Below are 17,497 nucleotides of genomic sequence, written 5' to 3'. Positions count from 1 at the left end.
GGGCACATCTGGATTTTTGAGCAAGTGCCACAGACCACCCCCTCTGGCCATTAATCAGTAAAGTCAGATCCAATAGAACTAATCTGAGCCTTGAAAAGCACATAGAGTTGGAAGAGGAAGCAGGACAGAGCGTCACTTTCCCAACTTCCTCCTTCAGCTCCATGTGTTTTCCATGCGAGAGAAGGTACTGCTCTCACCGCCTCATGATCAAGGGGCCAGTGAGCGGGTATGGGTGTTTGGGGCAAGACCTTGGTGGTGCCAGTGTGCCTCCAAGTGCTACTCTGGTGACTCCCCCCCACCCCCACCTGTAAATTCTTGCCATTCACAGACAAACATGCCCAGGAGTCATGGGAGGATGGGTGGACGACGTACCTCGTTCGTACTGTCCTGCAAGCAGCTCAGCAGTGCCAATGTATTGCTTCTCGAGAAAAAGTCCCAGCAGCCTTTGCTTCTTGCCCAGCTCAGTAGTGCAGCCATATTGCCTGCAGAGTACGGGGGGTGGGGGTAGAAAGAAAGGAGAAACCTCAAGGACTATAACAGGAACAAAGTACCGTATTTTTCGCTCTATAAGACACACCAGACCACAAGACGCACCTAGTTTTTGGAGGAGGAAAACAAGAAAAAAAATATTCTGAATCTCAGAAGCCAGAACAGCAAGAGGGATCGCTGCGCAGTGAAAGCAGCAATCCCTCTTGCTGTTCTGGCTTCTGGGATAGCTGCGCAGCCTGCATTCGCTCCATAAGACGCACACACATTTCCCCTTACTTTTTAGGAGGGAAAAAGTGAGTCTTATAGAGCAAAAAATACGGTATTTTCCCCAAGTGCATGCTCTAAAGAACTGGTGGAAGACTAGACTGTTTGGGGTTGCTTTCTTGGGGTTTAGAAGCATTACTGCCTCTGGTAGTGGAGGTAAAACACAGCCATCATGATCACTGATAGCCTTCTCCTCCACAAATTATCATAGAATCATAGTTGGAAAGGGACCACAAGGGTCATCTAGTCCAGCCCCCTGAAACGCAGGAATCTTTTGCCGAACGTGAGGCTCCAACCCACAATCCTCAGATTTGGGGTCTCATGTTCTACCGACTGAGCTATCCCAGGAATTTGCCCAATTCTTTTTTTCAAGGCATCCAAGTTTGCGGCCACCACTGACTCCTTTGGGAGGGGATGCCACAGTTATAACTGTACTGCATGAGGAAGTACTTTTTCTTTATCTGCACGGAATAATTTTCCTCCTAGAAAGTAAGGGGAAATGTCTGTGCGTGTTATGGAGGAAATGCCTACGGGTGGCATACCTACGGATTTTCCTCCTCTGAAAACTACATGTGTGTTATGGTCGGGTGCGTGTTATATAGCGAAAAATACGGTAAGTTCTCCAGAAAGGGGACAGAGGAGTGGGAGCAAATGCTTAAAATGGTTGAGTTTGGTTTCTGGCTCACTTGGAGCTCTCCGTGGTCCTGAAACTTCCGCCAGGCATTAGTGCCCTGTCCCATGGAATGCCAGGACAGGTAAAGGTAAAGGGACCCCTGACCATTAGGTCCAGTCATGACCGACTCTGGGGTTGCGGCGCTCATCTCGCTTTATTGGCCGAGGGAGCCGGCGTACAGCTTCCGGGTCATGTGGCCAGCATGACTAAGCCGCTTCTGGCGAACCAGAGCAGCGCACGGAAACGCCGTTTACCTTCCCGCCAGAGTGGTACCTATTTATCTACTTGCACTTTGACATGCTTTCGAACTGCTAGATCGGCAGGAGCAGGGACCGAGCAACGGGAGCTCACCCCGTTGCGGGGATTCGAACCGCCGACCTTCTGATCGGCAAGTCCTAGGCTCTGTGGTTTAACCCACAGCGCCACCTGCATCCCTCGCAGGGCAGGTAGGAGAGCATAGAATAGAGAGGAAGAACCTGAGGTCCTCCAAATGCTGTTGGACTCCAGCTCACATCATCCCAGACCATTTGGCCCTGCTGGTTGGGTCTGATAGGAACTGGAGTCCAAGAAACGTCCACAAGCCCATACGCTCCCCATCAACATACGAGGAGGCTGCCCCTTCTTTCTCTCTGGGCTCCAGGTGTCCGTGCAGGTCTCCATAATGGCCGCCAGAAGAAGAAGGGCAGTTTTCCTCCTCTGGAAGTTGGAGCCCGACGTCAGGGAGGAGATGCACAGCTGCAGCAGCCACTCGACGAAATCTATGGGGGGTTGGAACTGAATTATTTACAGATTTCACAGCACCAATCGCACGCAAGTTGGGAGTTGCCTGTATTTAAAAACATGAGAACAGCAGGAGGCCCATTTGGTCTGGCATCCTGTTCTCACACAATAGGTGTGTGGAGGATGGGTCAACTCACCCACGGCTTGCCCCAAAGCCGTTTCCGGATCCTTCCCGCCACAGCGTTCCTTCTTGTCCGATTCCTGCTTCCGTAGCAGGGCAAGAGAGCTGTCCCTCAGCCTGACCAGGGCCTTCTTAACCATGGTTTGGAGGAACTGCCGGAAAGACGAGGAATCGCAGTTCAAGCTCAGCGGCAAAGCTTCCTTCAGGAGCCGGGCCTCCATCTCGGACAAGGCCTGGTTGGTCCTGGGGGCGGAGCAGAGGAGGCTCAGCGCCGCCAAGCGGACGTTGTCCTCCATGGAGAAGAGGCAGGAGGGGAGCTTTTGGAGGGTCTCCGCATTGGAGGGGAAGGCCCCTGAGATGGTCCTCTGGGCATTCAGCAAGGCGACCCAGGCCCGCAACGTAGAGGGCTCCCTGCTCTTAAAACTCTCGTCCAACAAAGAGTAAGAGGCTGGGAAAACTCGCAAGGTCCAGCCCAGGAGGTAGGTGGAGGCGTTGCTCTGGAGGGAAGGGGAGGGAGAGGTCAAGGCGCTGGAGAGGACCGCAAGCCAGCAGCGGCCCCAATCCTGAGCCAGCTCTTCCTCTGGGACCTGCTCCCGCCTCTCGGCCCAAACTTTGCGCTGCAGCTGGAGGATGGTTTTGTACAAATCGGAGGCGGCAGGGCACAAGTGGTTGGTTGACAGGCAGTTCAAGAGGTGCTGCGGGAGATCTCTGTATGCATCCAGAACCTGAGCAGAACGGAAAAGGAAGATTCAGGAGATGGCAGGATGTCAGGGGTCTTTACACAAACACAAGGTCACCAAACTGCACGAAACGCAGGAAGCTGGCAAAAAAAGATGTAGTGATCAGGTGGGATTGCTATGAGGAATTATAACAAATATAGAGTAAGCCATCAGTGTCAGCAATGAAAGCATTGGGTTGACTGGGTTTGAACTATTTTGATATGATTCTTGATCAATCCACACCTCCGCATCCCTGTTCCATTTCTCTTTCTTGACCAGTCACGTACATGGCCAGTCTTTGCCAGGCAGGCATCCTGGGTCATAAAAGACAGTGGGCAGTTTCTTTGATGTAGCTTTTCTGATATGTTAATCTTAGGATGTTAATCTTAGGGCCAGGAAACAGATCTCACCTGAAGGTGATAATGATCACTGTCTCCCTGGCCATCCTTCTTATCATGTATATTGCTTGTTTATGACCTCAGGGGTTGCCCAATGTACTCCTTTGTAGTTCTGTTTTGTTTACCCCAGAAATATGTGTGCTTAATTAGTTTTGGTAGTTTAACTTTGTCCACACGTGGGGTCTGTTGAAATGCTCAGAAGAAATCGGATTGGTTCTTACGAACGCTCTGTAAAAAGTTCTTTTGTGAATAAAATGACCTGGGCCGAGGGGTAGAGCCAGAGATTATTAGATGCACCCTTCCCAGAGTCTTGCTGGTTCAAGCCTCTGTGTGTATTCTTATTAATCAGAGTTCAATCCTTCCTTTACTTTGGGAACGCTTCAAAAGAGAGTGAGATTCTATTCCTCATGATTCACAAGAAAGGGCTGAATTAAGCAGAAACAGGAGAAGCTGCCTTATCCTGTCAGATCCCTGGTCCATCTGGCTTAGTATCGACTGCACTGACTGGCAGCAGCTCTCCAGGTGTGATAGGAATTTTATGGTCTTAGATATATGGTATTGTTCATAAGTGTACGAACCAAGCACATACATAGATCAGCACAGGAAGGCCAACCTGGAACCATTTTGATTCCTAAACTGACCAAATCTTTTCTCTGCAAGGTCAAAATGGAGGACCCTCCCCATTGTCTTTTCCTTCACAAATCCTGTCTTAAGAGTATGTCTGTGTTTGAATAGGGTGTGAGCCTGTGACCTGGTCCAGGAACTAAGTATTTATCACAACAAAAGACTGGCCAGGCTCCCCAGGCAATCCACTCAAGTAACCTGCCAGAAAGGAGATAAACAAGGACAGGAGAAAAACATTCAAATTTCTGTTTTAAGACCGCCTTTTTTGTGATGTAGGTATGATGTATCTGAGGGGTGGTCTTAGGTTACACCCCTTCTGTGATGTATGTATGATGTTTCTGGGGGTGGTCTTGATCTACAGGATGGCAATTTCAAAAGTCTTTATTAGGCCTTGCACACCATTTTTTGAGGTCCCTCCTCTCTCCTGCGGGTGAGGGGAGCACCCTGTTGCAACAGATCAATAAAGATCAAGCTTACTAGCTGCTTTGCTTCTCAATATTCTCTGGTTGGCCTCTGTTATTCTCTCCTACCAATAGGGAACCTATGTAAGGACTCTATATGGGCTCTTGGATACCCCATAAGGGAAAAGGGCAGTTTTTGTTTACAATACAGGGTTTCAGGCACGGATTCTCTCCCAGGTCTACCTGAGATGCTGGGGCCTTCTGCATGCAAAGCAGGTGTTCTACCACTGAGCTACGCCCCACTGCTAAAGTCAATGGGATCTGTAAACACTGAAAGTGGTTATTGATTTACCGGTAACTCAAATATTTCCCAAACTTGGGTCTCCAGCTGTTTCTGAACTACAATTCTCATCGTTCCTGACCACGGGTCCTGCCAGCTAGGGGTGATGGGAGTTGTGGTCGAAAAAGAGCTGGAGGACCCAAGTTTGGCAAACACAGTTGTAACAATACAGTGGTACCTCGGAAGTCAAAAGGAATCTGTCCGTTCGACTTCCAAAACTTCTGGATTTTGATCGTTCGGGAGCCGAAATGTTAAGACTCCCAAGGCATTTGAAAACCAAGATATGACCGTACAATCTGTTACAGCACTGGTGCATAGAAACACACAGGTGAAATCGGTTCGTATTATGGCACGTACGAAAGCAGTTAAAAGAAGAGAAAGGTTTTGGTGGGTTTTGTTTTTAAGAAATTAACAAAGAAGGTAATTTCCATCTCCAGCTACCTGACCCTTTCTGTTTTCAGAGTATTATGGGCTGAGCTCCGCACTCACACACCAACGTCGTCCCCCCCTTACCTTTTCAGGACCCAGGTAGGGCAGAACCGAAATGAGAGGAAAATACCGGGCTCTGGCCTGCCAGGGCATCAGAATGACTCTCTGGAGGAACTGACCATAGAGGGGTCTCTCCAGGTCCTCAAAGCGGTCACACTCTAAGCTGTAGATCTCCAGGAGGAGCTGGAAGGAGCTGTGGATGAAATCAGACACCCGTTCCACCTGAACAGTGTGGGCAGAGGAGGGGTGGGAAAGTAACATTATTATGTACGAATCATAGAATCGTAGGGTTGGAAGGGACCACAAGGGTCATCTAGTCCAACCCCCTGCAATGCAGGAATCTTTCTGCCCAACGTGGGGCACAAACCCACAACTTTCTAACAGTCTGAGATTAAGAGTCTTGTGCTCTATTGACTGAGCTATCCCCTGCTGCAGTCCAGGGTGGATAAAAATCAATGATTTTTTTTTTATTTAAAAAATTAAAAATTGGATTTTTTTTTTAACTTAGATTTTTTAAATTTTAAATCAGATTTTTAAAATTTAAATAAGTTTTTTATCAGATTTTTAAAAAATTAAATTGGATTTTTAAAATAAAATGCTTTCGGAGGAAAAATCATTCTAGTGTTTTCTATTTAAGTTACATTATAGTCCAAAGGCTATTCATCAGTGTCAGGGAACTGCCATCAGAGACCAGAGGAGAGGGAGGTCGCCCCAATGATGCAGGGGAGGGGTCTAGCAAGGAGAGAGAGAGCTTCCGCTGGGGAAGGCAATCAAGGGGACACCAGGAAGAAAGGAGAGGCTGAGAGCACTTCGGAGGGAAGGCTCCGAGACTCTTCCAGTGAGATCAGCGGGGAGAACACCGGACCCCTGCTTGGCACGCCCACTCTGCGCAGAAGGCTTCCGCGCAGAGAATCTAGGCGGAGACTGGGCGTCAAGGAATTTTTATGTTGGAAGAAGTTTAGAAAATGCCCACTGATGGATGCTGCCAGCGACTGAAGCAGCCGCGCCCAAGGGCTGCTCAGCCAGGGAAAGGCGCAACCACCCCAAGCAGCTTGGAGCAGTTGGTGGTTTACACACAAGCAACACCAATTCCCATTACAATCAGGAAAGAAGGATTTGTTTTAAGTTTTTCATGTGTGCTAAAACTCAGTCTGAGGTTTGTTTGTTTTTTTTAAAAAAATGTTTAACAACATCAGTTAACAAACATGGATACATATGCTGTAATGTTATTATTCTAGTTACATTAAGTGTTCAAATTCTTATTAAGGACGTGATTATTTTTCTCCTTCCATTAAAGTACAGCAGAAAAGTTGTCCAAATATAAACAGTTAACTTATTAAACCTCACAATAATTTCATAATTATCTATGTATTTCTAATGGTATAACCAAATCAGTAGTTTTGATATAACTGTAAAAACTATTCTGAAAATTTATTATTCCAAAAATGAAACCTTTATCTGGTTGTAAATATTAAACTATACCAGCAAGAATGAGTCTTTCTGGGGGAAAATGATTTAAATCAAGTCTTACTGACTCGTGATTTAAATCATGATTTAAATAGTGATTTAAATCTATTTGATTTAAACCAAATCCACCCTGCTACAGTCCAACAACATCTGGATGGCCCCTCATTGAATACCCTCTGATCTAAGTGGTACCCTTGATTTTTGGTCTGCTTAGCTCTTGCTGTTGCACAAGGTTGTTTTTGTTAAATATAGGCATTTGGTTTTCTTAAAAATTAACGTTAAGCCTCCTCTGCAAGTGCAGCTTTGACAAGATACAAGAAGGTCCAGGTGAAATGAAAAAGGTACCATTACCGGGCTCTCTGCATTGTTCCAGAGGAACTGGGTCAGTCTCTCGAGAGGTGTAGACTGGTCTGCCAGCACCCGGCTCCTCTTCCTTTCCCAGATCTCCTCCAGACTTTCTCGGACACGTCGAAGCCATAGAGAAAACACTGTAAACAGAGGTCCAGGCTAATCACACCAATGACTACCACTCCTTCGTTCTGCATTCGCAATGCTTTGAATGCAAAAGTGCGGAACATGTGGCTCTCTGGATGTTGCTGCGACTCCAGCTCCCATCAGCCACAGTTGGCAGAGCCAGTGGAGGATGGGAGTTGTAGTCCAGAAAACTCTGGCGGGTCACAGGTTCTCCAATGGCCTCGGCCCAGTATACCTGAAGGAGCGTCTCCACCCCCATCGCTCAGCCCACAGATTGAGGTCCAGCTCTGAGGGCTTTCTGGCGGTTACCTCACTGTGAGAAGTGAGGTTACAGGGAACCAGGCAGAGGGCCTTCTCGGTGGTGGCGCCCTCCCATCAGATGTCAAGGAAATAAACAACTATGTATCTGACTTTTAGAAGACATCTGAAGGCATCCCTGTTTAGGGAAGTTTTTAATGTTTGATGTTTTAGCGTGTTTTTAATATTCTGTTGGGAGCCGCCCAGAGTGGCTGGGGAAATCCAGCCAGATGGGCGGTGTGTGTATAAATATATAAATAAATAAATATATAAATAAATAAATAGACTCAGATGCTTCTTTCCTGGTTGAGAATTGGGTCTCCTTTGGCTGCGACCACCTGAATTGGATGCCAACAAAGGTCCGTATAGTTAAAGCTATGGTTTTCCCAGTAGTGATGTATGTGATGAACTGGACCATAAAGAAGGCTGATTGCCGAAGAATTGATGCTTTTGAATTATGGTGCAGGAGGAGACTCTTGAGAGTCCCATGGACTGCAAGATCAAACCTCTCCATTCTTAAGGAAATCAGCCCTGAGTGCTCACTGGAAGGACAGATCGTGAAGCTGAGGCTCCAATACTTTGGCCACCTCATGAAAAGAGAAGACTCCCTGGAAAAGACCCTGATGTTGGGAAAGATGGAGGGCACAAGGAGAAGGGGACGACAGAGGACCAGATGGTTGGACAGTGTTCTTGAAGCTATCAGCATGAGTTTGACCAAACTGTGGGAGGCAGTGGAAGACTGGAGTGCCTGGCGTGCTCTGGTCCATGGGGTCACAAAGAGTCGGACACAACTAAACGACTAAACAACAACAACAACATCTGAATTGGATGGATGACTCCACCTACCTTGGAAGCAGTAGTAATCCGGCTCCTCCATCAGGACCGAAACAGCTGGGAACAGGACATCCAGCAACAGACAAGCCTGCGGAAGATGGTATTAGGGCTGTGATTTAGCTGCATTTACTGCACTGCAGGTGGTTGGATGAGATGGGTCCCTACCCAACTCTACACTCCTACGATTCTATAGAGGGAAAATGGTGTGTGGGGAGGGAGGAAGCAACCACAGTACAGTGGTACCTCAGGTTAAGTACTAAATTCGTTCCGGAGGTCCGTTCTTAACCTGAAACTGTTCTTAACCTGAAGCACCACTTTAGCTAATGGGGCCTCCCGCTGCCGCCGCTGCACGATTTGTGTTCTCATCCTGAAGCAAAGTTCTTAACCTGAGGTACTATTTCTGGGTTAGTGAAGTCTGTAACCTGAAGCGTATGTAACCTGAAGCGTATGTAACCCGAGGTACCACTGTATATTTTTTCAGGCCCAGGATTAAGAAAAGCCAACAAAAATCATGCATGTCTTTCAGGGAAGGAGGCAGAAAAAAGCCTCGAAATGAGAAAAAACACAGGGCATTTTAATAACAAGACAGTTGTTTTTTTAAAAAATCTTAATTACAGTGGTACCTCAGGTTAAGTACTTAATATGTTCCGGAGGTCCGTTCTTAACCTGAAACTGTTCTTAACCTGAAGCACCACTTTAGCTAATGGGGCCTCCTGCTGCTGCCGCGCCGCCGGAGCACGATTTCTGTTCTCATCCTGAAGCAAAGTTCTTAACCTGAAGCACTATTTCTGGGTTAGCGGAGTCTGTAGCCTGAAGCGTATGTAACCTGAAGCGTATGCAACCCGAGGTACCACTGTATTGTTACATTTACACCCCACACCGTTCCTGCAAAGTGGCATCCACACAGTTCTCCCTCTCATCCTCACAAGAACCCTGAGAGGTAGGCTAGGCTAAGAGGCAGTGACAGAGCACTCTTCTTCCCAGGCTGAGAGGGAAAATGGTGAAAACAGGTTCTTTATGGACAGAGTGATTTTTGCAGCTGTTGTTAAAGTTGCAAAACAACGAAGCACGGGACGGAGCAATGGAGAAATTTCTGAAACAGCAATGGGATATCAGCTCCGCCCAAGGCATGAAGGAGAACAGCAACAACCAGGAAAAGATAAACATAATATTTTACAAGGACAGGAAGAAACACCACACACAGAATAACTGCCACACACAGGAAGAACAAGGATATAGTTTGAGTGCCTCACTTGTAGTTTTTAGAAATTTAATGTGTCAACACAAATAGATGTTATTAATATTGCATTTGTTGTATAAGGGATCATTATTTTACATTGAATGTAATTGAAATTAGTAAGATTTTGGAACGCAGAAATGAAAGAAAATCATCAAACCATCAATTCTAGCATGCAATAGGCCACCTAAATTATACAATTTGGTATTTGAATGATTGGTATTAGTAATTGTATTATAATTTGGTATTGTTATAATGAGGCTATTATTGGGTGGTAATTGAAAATTAATAAAAATTATTATATAAAAAAGAAAGGTAAAGGGACCCCTGACCATTAGGTCCAGTCGTGGCCGACTCTGGGGTTGCGGTGCTCATCTCGCTTTATTGGCCAAGGGAGCCGGCGTACAGCTTCTGGGTCATGTGGCCAGCATGACTAAGCCGCTTCTGGCGAACCAGAGCAGCGCACGGAAACACCATTTACCTTCCCGCCAGAGCGGTACCTATTTATCTACTTGCACTTTGACGTGCTTTCGAACTGCTAGGTTGGCAGGAGCAGGGACCGAGCAATGGGAGCTCACCCCGTCGCGGGGATTCGAACCGCCAACCTTCTGATCGGCAAGTCCTAGGCTCTGTGGTTTAACCCACAGTGCCACCTACGTCCCTAAAAAGAAAGACACAGTGACTTATCCACCACACTGTGAGCTTCATGGCCGAGTGGGGAATCAAACGCTGGCCTCCCTGCCCTAGACTCTTCTTTGCCACTGCAGAGCTTGCTGGCCTTAACTCTCCCAAGACGGACCACCCTTGCCCTGAGCGCCTGACGCTTACCAAATTTTGCCACTGGGTTTATGGAAGAGCAGAAGTTCTTTCCTCAAGCCTACCTCTTGCGTGGTATCATTCAGTCGGCAGCTCAGGATCTCCTTCTTGCAACAGGCTAACAAGCCTCGGGTGAGTACCACCCTCTCCAGTCCATCCGGGCTCCAAGGAGGTCGGGGCACACGGAGCGTGCCAAAGCAGCTTTCTCCTGGTCACAGAAAGAAATTTCTCCAGTCAGTCAAAGGAATCTGTTTTCATGTCAGCTCAGATTCACAGAGCGGCATTTCCATCTCGTTCCACTTTTAATTTGCACACCGCCCTTCTGTATACACAAGGCGTTTTACAAGCTGAAGGAACCGAGAAAGGTCACGCACCTCAGAACGATCTGACCCACGACAAAAACGTCGTAATAAAAAGCATAACTTTAAAATAAACAACTTATATCAAATAGAGTAATATTCAATAATCCACGAGAATATAATGGTACACAATAAAATCAAATATCAGAAAATTAAAACAGAAACACACTCTTAACAATTACGCTACTTTCTAAACTATAATCAATAAAAAATAACAGCAAGTTGCAGTGCATGAAATAACACAATACAGCTGAGAAGCAAAATAATATAAAATTATTATTGTTTTTAAAAAATATCCCTTAACTCTTTTCTTCCCAACTGCTTCTGCTGTCTCTAAAGTCATGGTCTGGCAAAGGCTTCTAGGGCTGGGGCAAGGAAGGTGGAAAAAGCCATTGCCTGGTGTCCAGCACAAAGTCTCTCTCCCCAGCATTAGCTGTGCTGGGTTCTTGCGCCATTAACAAGGTGATTTGACCAAGGCTACATTCACAAGGCAGGCTGTTCTGTTCCCCTGACATCCCTCTAACTAACCGATGTGAAAGGCACTTCCGGAAACAGAGTGTCAGGATGCTGTCAGCGGCTCCCGGCTGGTTTCCCAGGAAAAGGATTAAGACAAGGGAAAGTTTCTTACCATCCTTTTATATTTCAACATTACAGAGAGAGGATATAGAACTCAGCCTCTTGGATAATGGCATTGTCCTGAGTGAATCTCCACCCATGTCTCTCCCACTTCCTCATTCGTCATCACTTCCGTGGGTGCTGCTACCTGCCCTCTGTCTTTGAGCTCTTTGCTCTCCTACTTTTAAGGCTCGCCGGGTTATGGGAGATGAAGAGTCTGGAATGTTTTCTAGTGACGTGTCAGCCGGGTGTTGTTCCGACTCTCCCATGATTTCCCAGCTTTTCCCCTCATCTTCCTCTCAGCTGTGACCTCCCTCAAACCCCTGTTGTAAATCTATACAGTGGTGCTTCAGGTTAAGAACTTAATTCATTCTGGTGGTCCGTTCTTAACCTGAAACTGTTCTTTTTTTTTAATAAAAATAATATTTATTAAAGTTTCAAACAAAATTACAATAATGCAAGAAAAAACAAAAAGAGAAAAAGAGAAAATAAAATACAAAAAACAGAAAAAATAGAATAACAATTAAAAACAAATCAGTATTTCCATATGTTGTCTTTCATTCACTTATTTCCCGGACCTCCTCACACCTCCCTTTTTTGCATCCCAAATCAGTTAATTAATTCAGCAAATCCTTTCCCTTTTTGTTCTTATCTTAATCCTTAATCTTAGTATATTATTACTTCAAGTTCCCATCTATTAACAGTCCATTTTTACATAAACCTTAATAACCTGAAACTGTTCTTAACCTGAAGCACCACTTTAGCTAATGGGGCCTCCCGCTGCCGCCGCAATTTCTGTTCTCATCCTGAAGCAAAGTTCTTAACCTGAGATACTATTTCTGGGTTAGTGCAGTCTGTAACCTGAAGCATCTGTAACCCAAGGTACCACTGTACCGTCTTCCTCTTCCCACTCCCAGGAAGGGTCAGGATGCGGAGGTGGTAACCGCCATTCCTCCTCCTCTGCCCGGTCCCTGACACTTAGTGGAATATGACACAAGTTTACTGCTCCTTTCTGCATTTATTGCAAACATTTCTTCTTTTCTGGAAGCAAATGCAGAAACGAGCGCTAAACACATTTTATTTACAGACACAGGACACTTGGGAGATTCATTTGCAGTCAAACACATCGAGACAAGCTCGCAGGCGCAAAAGTCGAACTACAGTGATTTCTGCAGCAAGGAAAGCATTGTTTGAACGCACCTGGGTGGCTGGCTGCTTTAGCATCTTGTCTCTGCGCAATGGAGCAACCGCTGAGGTCCAGAAGTTGATAGAGACCCAGGACGGCCATGGCTCCTCTCTGGGGCTCTGGCGCTGTGTTAACCAGCATGCTCACAGCAGTAGCAGCCAGCAGCCGAGTGTCCTTGCAGGTTTCCTATGGCGAAGGTAAGCCCCGTGAACAAGAATGGTTTCTCGGACCAAAGCTCACAATTTGGAAAAGATCTTATACAAAATAAAGAAAAACTTTTTTATCTAAAATGTAAAGGTAAAGGTACCCCTGACCATTAGGTCCAGTTGTGACCGACTCTGGGGTTGCAGCGCTCATCTCGCTTTTTTGACCGAGGGAGCCAGTGTACAGCTTCCGGGTCATGTGGCCAGCAGGACTAAGCCGCTTCTGGCGAACTAGAGCAGCGCACGGAAACGCCGTTTACCTTCCCGCCGGAGTGGCACCTATTGATCTACATGCACTTTGATGTGCTTTCGAACTGCTAGGTTGGCAGGAGCAAGGACCAGGCAACGGGAGCTCACCCTGTCGTGGGGATTCGAACCGCCGACCTTCTGATCGGCATGTCCTAGGCTCTGTGGTTTAACCCACAGCGCCACCCGCGTCCCAATATCTAAAATGTACGATGCTGTTATTAGACTGGGAAACAAAAGACAAGCTTGTCAAAGGCTCTATGACACACTGGGCAATAGATATAGGACATAATATAGATTTTAATTTTTGGGGAAAACTTTGGAAGAGCAATCTGAAGTTTACAGCATGTTATTCCTTGAAGGAGAACTACTTGAAAATGATTTGTAGATGGTATTTAACGCCAAGTAGGCTTGCTCAGATGTATAAGACTGAATCAGATAAGTGCTGAGGTTCTTTCATATGTGGTGGACTTGCAAAAGTGCAAAAGAGCATTGGGAAATAATTTATAATGAATTGAAAAAAATGTTTAAAAGCACTTCCTCCCCGAAAAACAACAGAGCCCTTTTCACTGGGGATAATTCAGACGGAAATTCCCAGGTGTCAAAAAAAGTTTTATATATACTATACATACTATTACTGAGGCCCATGTTTTGTTAAGCCAAAAATGGAAAATGAGCGAGGCCCCAACCAAAAAAGAATGGCAACTTAAACTGATGGAATATTCACAGCTTGTGGACCGAACATATAGAATAAGAGAACAAGAAGAACATACGTTTAAAGAAGATTGGGAAATGTTTATTGACTATATGGGAGGGTTTTTTTAGTTTATTTATTTATTGAATTTATATACTGCCCTATACCCAGGGGTCTCTGGGTGGTTCACAGAATAACCATTGAAAATGCTGGCAGCAGTAAGATAAATTCAACAATGTAAATAAGTTTTGATGGATGTGATAATGGAATACTGAATGATTTAGTTTATGTAAAATACACAGGGATTTATGCTATGCAAAATGAATCATGGAAAGAAAAAAAGGGAAGTCACTGATATTTTAAGGTTGTTTAAATGAATACTCTAAATTGTAAAACAGAAAATTTAATAAAAATTATATACAGTGGTACCTCAGTTTTCGAGCGTCACAGAAGCCTAACGTTTTGGTTTTCGAACGCTGAAAACCCAGAAGTAAATGCTTAGGTTTTCGAATGCGCCTCAAAAGTCAAACGGCTTCTACTGCGTGTTTTTCAATTTTCTCTATTGAAATTGAAATTCTGCCTTTGCACCTTGATTTTCAAACATTTCGGAAGCCAAATGGTCTTCCAAAATGGATTACGTTTGAAAACCAAGGTACCACTGTGTATAAAACGAGAATTTCTTGTCTACTCCTTCTTTTACAGATATAGCCAAACAACTTTTAGAATTGCAGACTTGAGGGAGGGGATTTTTAAATGCTCCCTAATCCTGCACTTGATGCAGAGATAAAGGGGTTGTAGCCAACTAAATCCCACTCAGAGTAGACCCAATGCAATTAATGGACCTAAGTATGCATTTACCGCATTTATATCTCACCTTTCCGTCCACGGTGCTCACAGCAGTGTACATAATTCTCTCCCTCCTTGTTTGACCCCCCACAACAACCCTGTGAGGTAGGTTAAAAGGCTGTGACTGGCCCCAAGGTCACCCAGTGACCTTCTTGATGGCCAAGTGGGGATTTGAACCCTGGTCCCCCAGATCTTAATCTAACACTCTAACCACTGCACCATGCAGGTAGTGTTGTACAGTGGTGCCTCGCAAGACGAAATTAATTCGTTCCGCAAGTTTTTTCTTCTTGCGAGTTTTTCGTCTTGCGAAGCACGGTTTCCCATAGGAATGCATTGAAAATCAATCAATGCGTTCCTATGGAAACCGCCTTCAGACCAGGTCCGGGGACAGTCTGTCCCCCGACCTCTTCTGAAGGCTGTTCTGAAGGCTGGCGGTGGGAAGAAAAGCCCTTCTCCCCACCTCCCGCCCCACAAGCTCCGGGGACAGGAGGGCTTTGCTGCCGACCGCCTTCATTTTAAAAGCCCCCGGGACAGCACTGTCCCGGGGCGATTTTAAAATGCTGGCAGGCGGCAGCGAAGCCTCCGCTGTCCCGGGGCGATTTTAAAATGCTGGGGGTCGGCAGCGAAGGCTTCGCTGCCGCCCGCCAGCATTTTAAGATCGCCCCGGGACAGCGGAGAAGTCTCCGCTGTCCCGGGAAGGCAGGCGGGGGGGGGGGAGCAAAGACTTTTGCCCCCCCCGCCGGCCTTCAGAAGAGGTCCAGGACCTCTTCTGAAGGCCGGCGGTGGGCGAAAGTCTTTGCTCCCGACGGCCAGCATTTTAAAAGCGGTCCGGGATAGCGGGAAAGCGCAGTGCAATTCCCTGCTATCCCGGACCGCTTTTAAAATGCTGACGGTGGGGAGCAAAGCCTTTCGGCCCCCGACGGCCTTCCTGGACCTCTTCTGAAGGCCGGAGGGGGGCGAAAGGCTTTGCTCCCCACCGCCAGCATTTAAAAGAGGTCACCGGAGATTTCCCTATGGGCTTTCTTCTTATGAAGCAAGCCCATAGTGAAATTCGTCTTGCGGAACGACTCAAAAACGGAAAACTCTTTCGTCTTGCGAGTTTTTCGTTTTGCGAGGCGTTCGTCTTGCGAGGCACCACTGTATTGACTGTGTGGTGTTGTAGAGCCAGTGTGGTGTAGTGGTTAAGAGTGGTGGACTAATAATCTGGTGAACCAGGTTCGTGTCTCCGCTCCTCCACATGCAGCTGCTGGGTGACCTTGGGCCAGTCACACTTCTCTGAAGTCTCTCAGCCCCACTCACCTGACAGAGTGTTTGTTGTGGGGGAGGAAGGGAAAGGGGAATGTTAGCCGCTTTGAGACTCCTTAGGGTAGTGATAAAGCGGGATATCAAATCCAAACTCTTCTCTTCTTCACTGGTGCTTTGCATTATGCTGCCTTGTAATGCTCCCTGATTTTATTTATATTTATGTACATGGGTTAGTGTTTAAGTATTTTATTGTATGAATCATTTGACACGGTTCTATTGAAGCGTGTGTGTAAAGCACGCCTTGATTGACTAGGGGGGTGTTCAATGCAGAATGAGTGGTCTACCTCTTTACCCTGGCCTGTTGACAACTGAGGTCTAGGTTTGCAAGACAGGTCTCTGTTCCCATGATTGAGGTTTAACTATTTTTAATAACTGAGTTTTTAAACTGGTGTAATCCAGGTGTAACCCAGGGACGCAGGTAGCGCTGTGGGTTAAACCACAGAGACTAGGACTTGCCGATCAGAAGGTCAGTGGTTCAAATCCCCGTGACGGGGTGCGCTCCTGTTGCTCGCTCCCAGCTCCTGCCAACCTAGCAGTTCGAAAGCATGCCAGTGCAAGTAGATAAATAGGTACCGCTCCGGCGGGAAGGTAAATGGCATTTCCATAAGCTGCTCTGGTTCGCCAGAAGCGGCTTAGTCATGCTGGCCACATGACCCGGAAGCTGTACGCCGGCTCCCTTGGCCAATAAAGCGAGATGAGCACCGCAACCCCAGAGTTGGTCACGAGTGGACCTAACGGTCAGGGGTCCCTTTACCTTTAACCCACCCTGCGACCTGTGTGTGAAAGGCAAGTAACAACAATGTTTTATTTTGGTTTCGGTTTTTTAAAAAGGAGACCGCACAGGACTAAAAGCCAGACCGGTTCATAAACAGGTACCTTTCCCATAATGCTTTGCAGCAGAGAGCTCAAAATCCTTTGAAGGGTTTTGCTGTTCTCGGTTCCTTCCCACACAAGGGGCAAAATCTCTTCCGGCATCCACTTGAAAAGCTGCAGGCACACCTAGAGAGCACAAACAGAGAGCACAAAGCGTATCAGGATGGCTTGTTTGCTTCTGCTCAATCCAATCAATACTGAACTCTGAAGTCAGCCCTGCTGCGCTCAATGGGGCTTGGAACCCAGCTAACAGGATGCATAAGATCACAGGCTAGGTTTCTTATTAGCAGGGGTAGGCCCAGGCCCTAATTTGGCATGGTAAGCTGTTTCCCCACCAAAACAGACTTTCTGATAGATCGGACACAAACAGTGAGGATTGGACATGTAACATCTAATTCCTTAAAAATCAGCACTGGCACACCACAGGGATGTGTGCTAAGTCCCTACCTGTATTCATTGTATACGTATGATTGTGTATCATCTGACCCGTCGACTGCAATTATTAAGTTTGCAGATGACACCACCATAATGGGTTTAATAACAGATGGAGACGAATCAGCGTATAGAGGGGAGGTCCAAAAAATATCTACATGGTGCCTAGGGAACAACCTGCACTTTAATATCAGCAAGACAAAGGAGATGGTTTGGACTTTCGGAGGATGAGAGGAGAACTAGCCCCGCTGTACATCGGGGAGGGCTGTGTGGAGAGGATCTCTTCCTTTAAATTCCTAGGAGTTTATCTCAGTG

The 17,497-nt window shown here is 46.4% G+C and overlaps 1 protein-coding gene across 7 annotated transcripts in view; it reads right to left on the bottom strand.

The window, feature by feature from the left end:
- The window catches only part of LOC114586291 (tRNA (32-2'-O)-methyltransferase regulator THADA-like), a 58,725-nt gene that overhangs the window by 29,943 nt on the left and 11,285 nt on the right, over nucleotides 1-17,497 (bottom strand). For 5 of the 7 annotated variants that reach the window (XR_013391077.1, XM_077920850.1, XM_028709558.2 and 2 more), the window contains exons 6-14: nucleotides 16,754-16,876; nucleotides 12,598-12,769; nucleotides 10,489-10,631; nucleotides 8,383-8,458; nucleotides 7,117-7,253; nucleotides 5,323-5,520; nucleotides 2,344-3,052; nucleotides 2,032-2,184; nucleotides 373-482 (exon numbers count right to left, since the gene is read on the bottom strand). Coding sequence is in view for 6 of the 7 variants with exons in the window: in XM_077920850.1 (XP_077776976.1) it covers nucleotides 373-482; nucleotides 2,032-2,184; nucleotides 2,344-3,052; nucleotides 5,323-5,520; nucleotides 7,117-7,253; nucleotides 8,383-8,458; nucleotides 10,489-10,631; nucleotides 12,598-12,769; nucleotides 16,754-16,876 (1,821 nt within the window). In the remaining variant the exon portion in view is untranslated. The remainder of the gene's footprint in view (nucleotides 1-372; nucleotides 483-2,031; nucleotides 2,185-2,343; nucleotides 3,053-5,322; nucleotides 5,521-7,116; nucleotides 7,254-8,382; nucleotides 8,459-10,488; nucleotides 10,632-12,597; nucleotides 12,770-16,753; nucleotides 16,877-17,497) is intronic. The other 2 variants (XM_077920849.1, XM_077920848.1) reach the window with 2 other exon arrangements.

The sequence above is a fragment of the Podarcis muralis genome, chromosome 16, assembly GCF_964188315.1.
Source record: "Podarcis muralis chromosome 16, rPodMur119.hap1.1, whole genome shotgun sequence".
Lineage (NCBI taxonomy): Eukaryota > Metazoa > Chordata > Lepidosauria > Squamata > Lacertidae > Podarcis > Podarcis muralis.
Note: the sequence above shows the minus strand (reverse complement) of the source record. Positions and strands in the feature narration are given on the sequence as shown.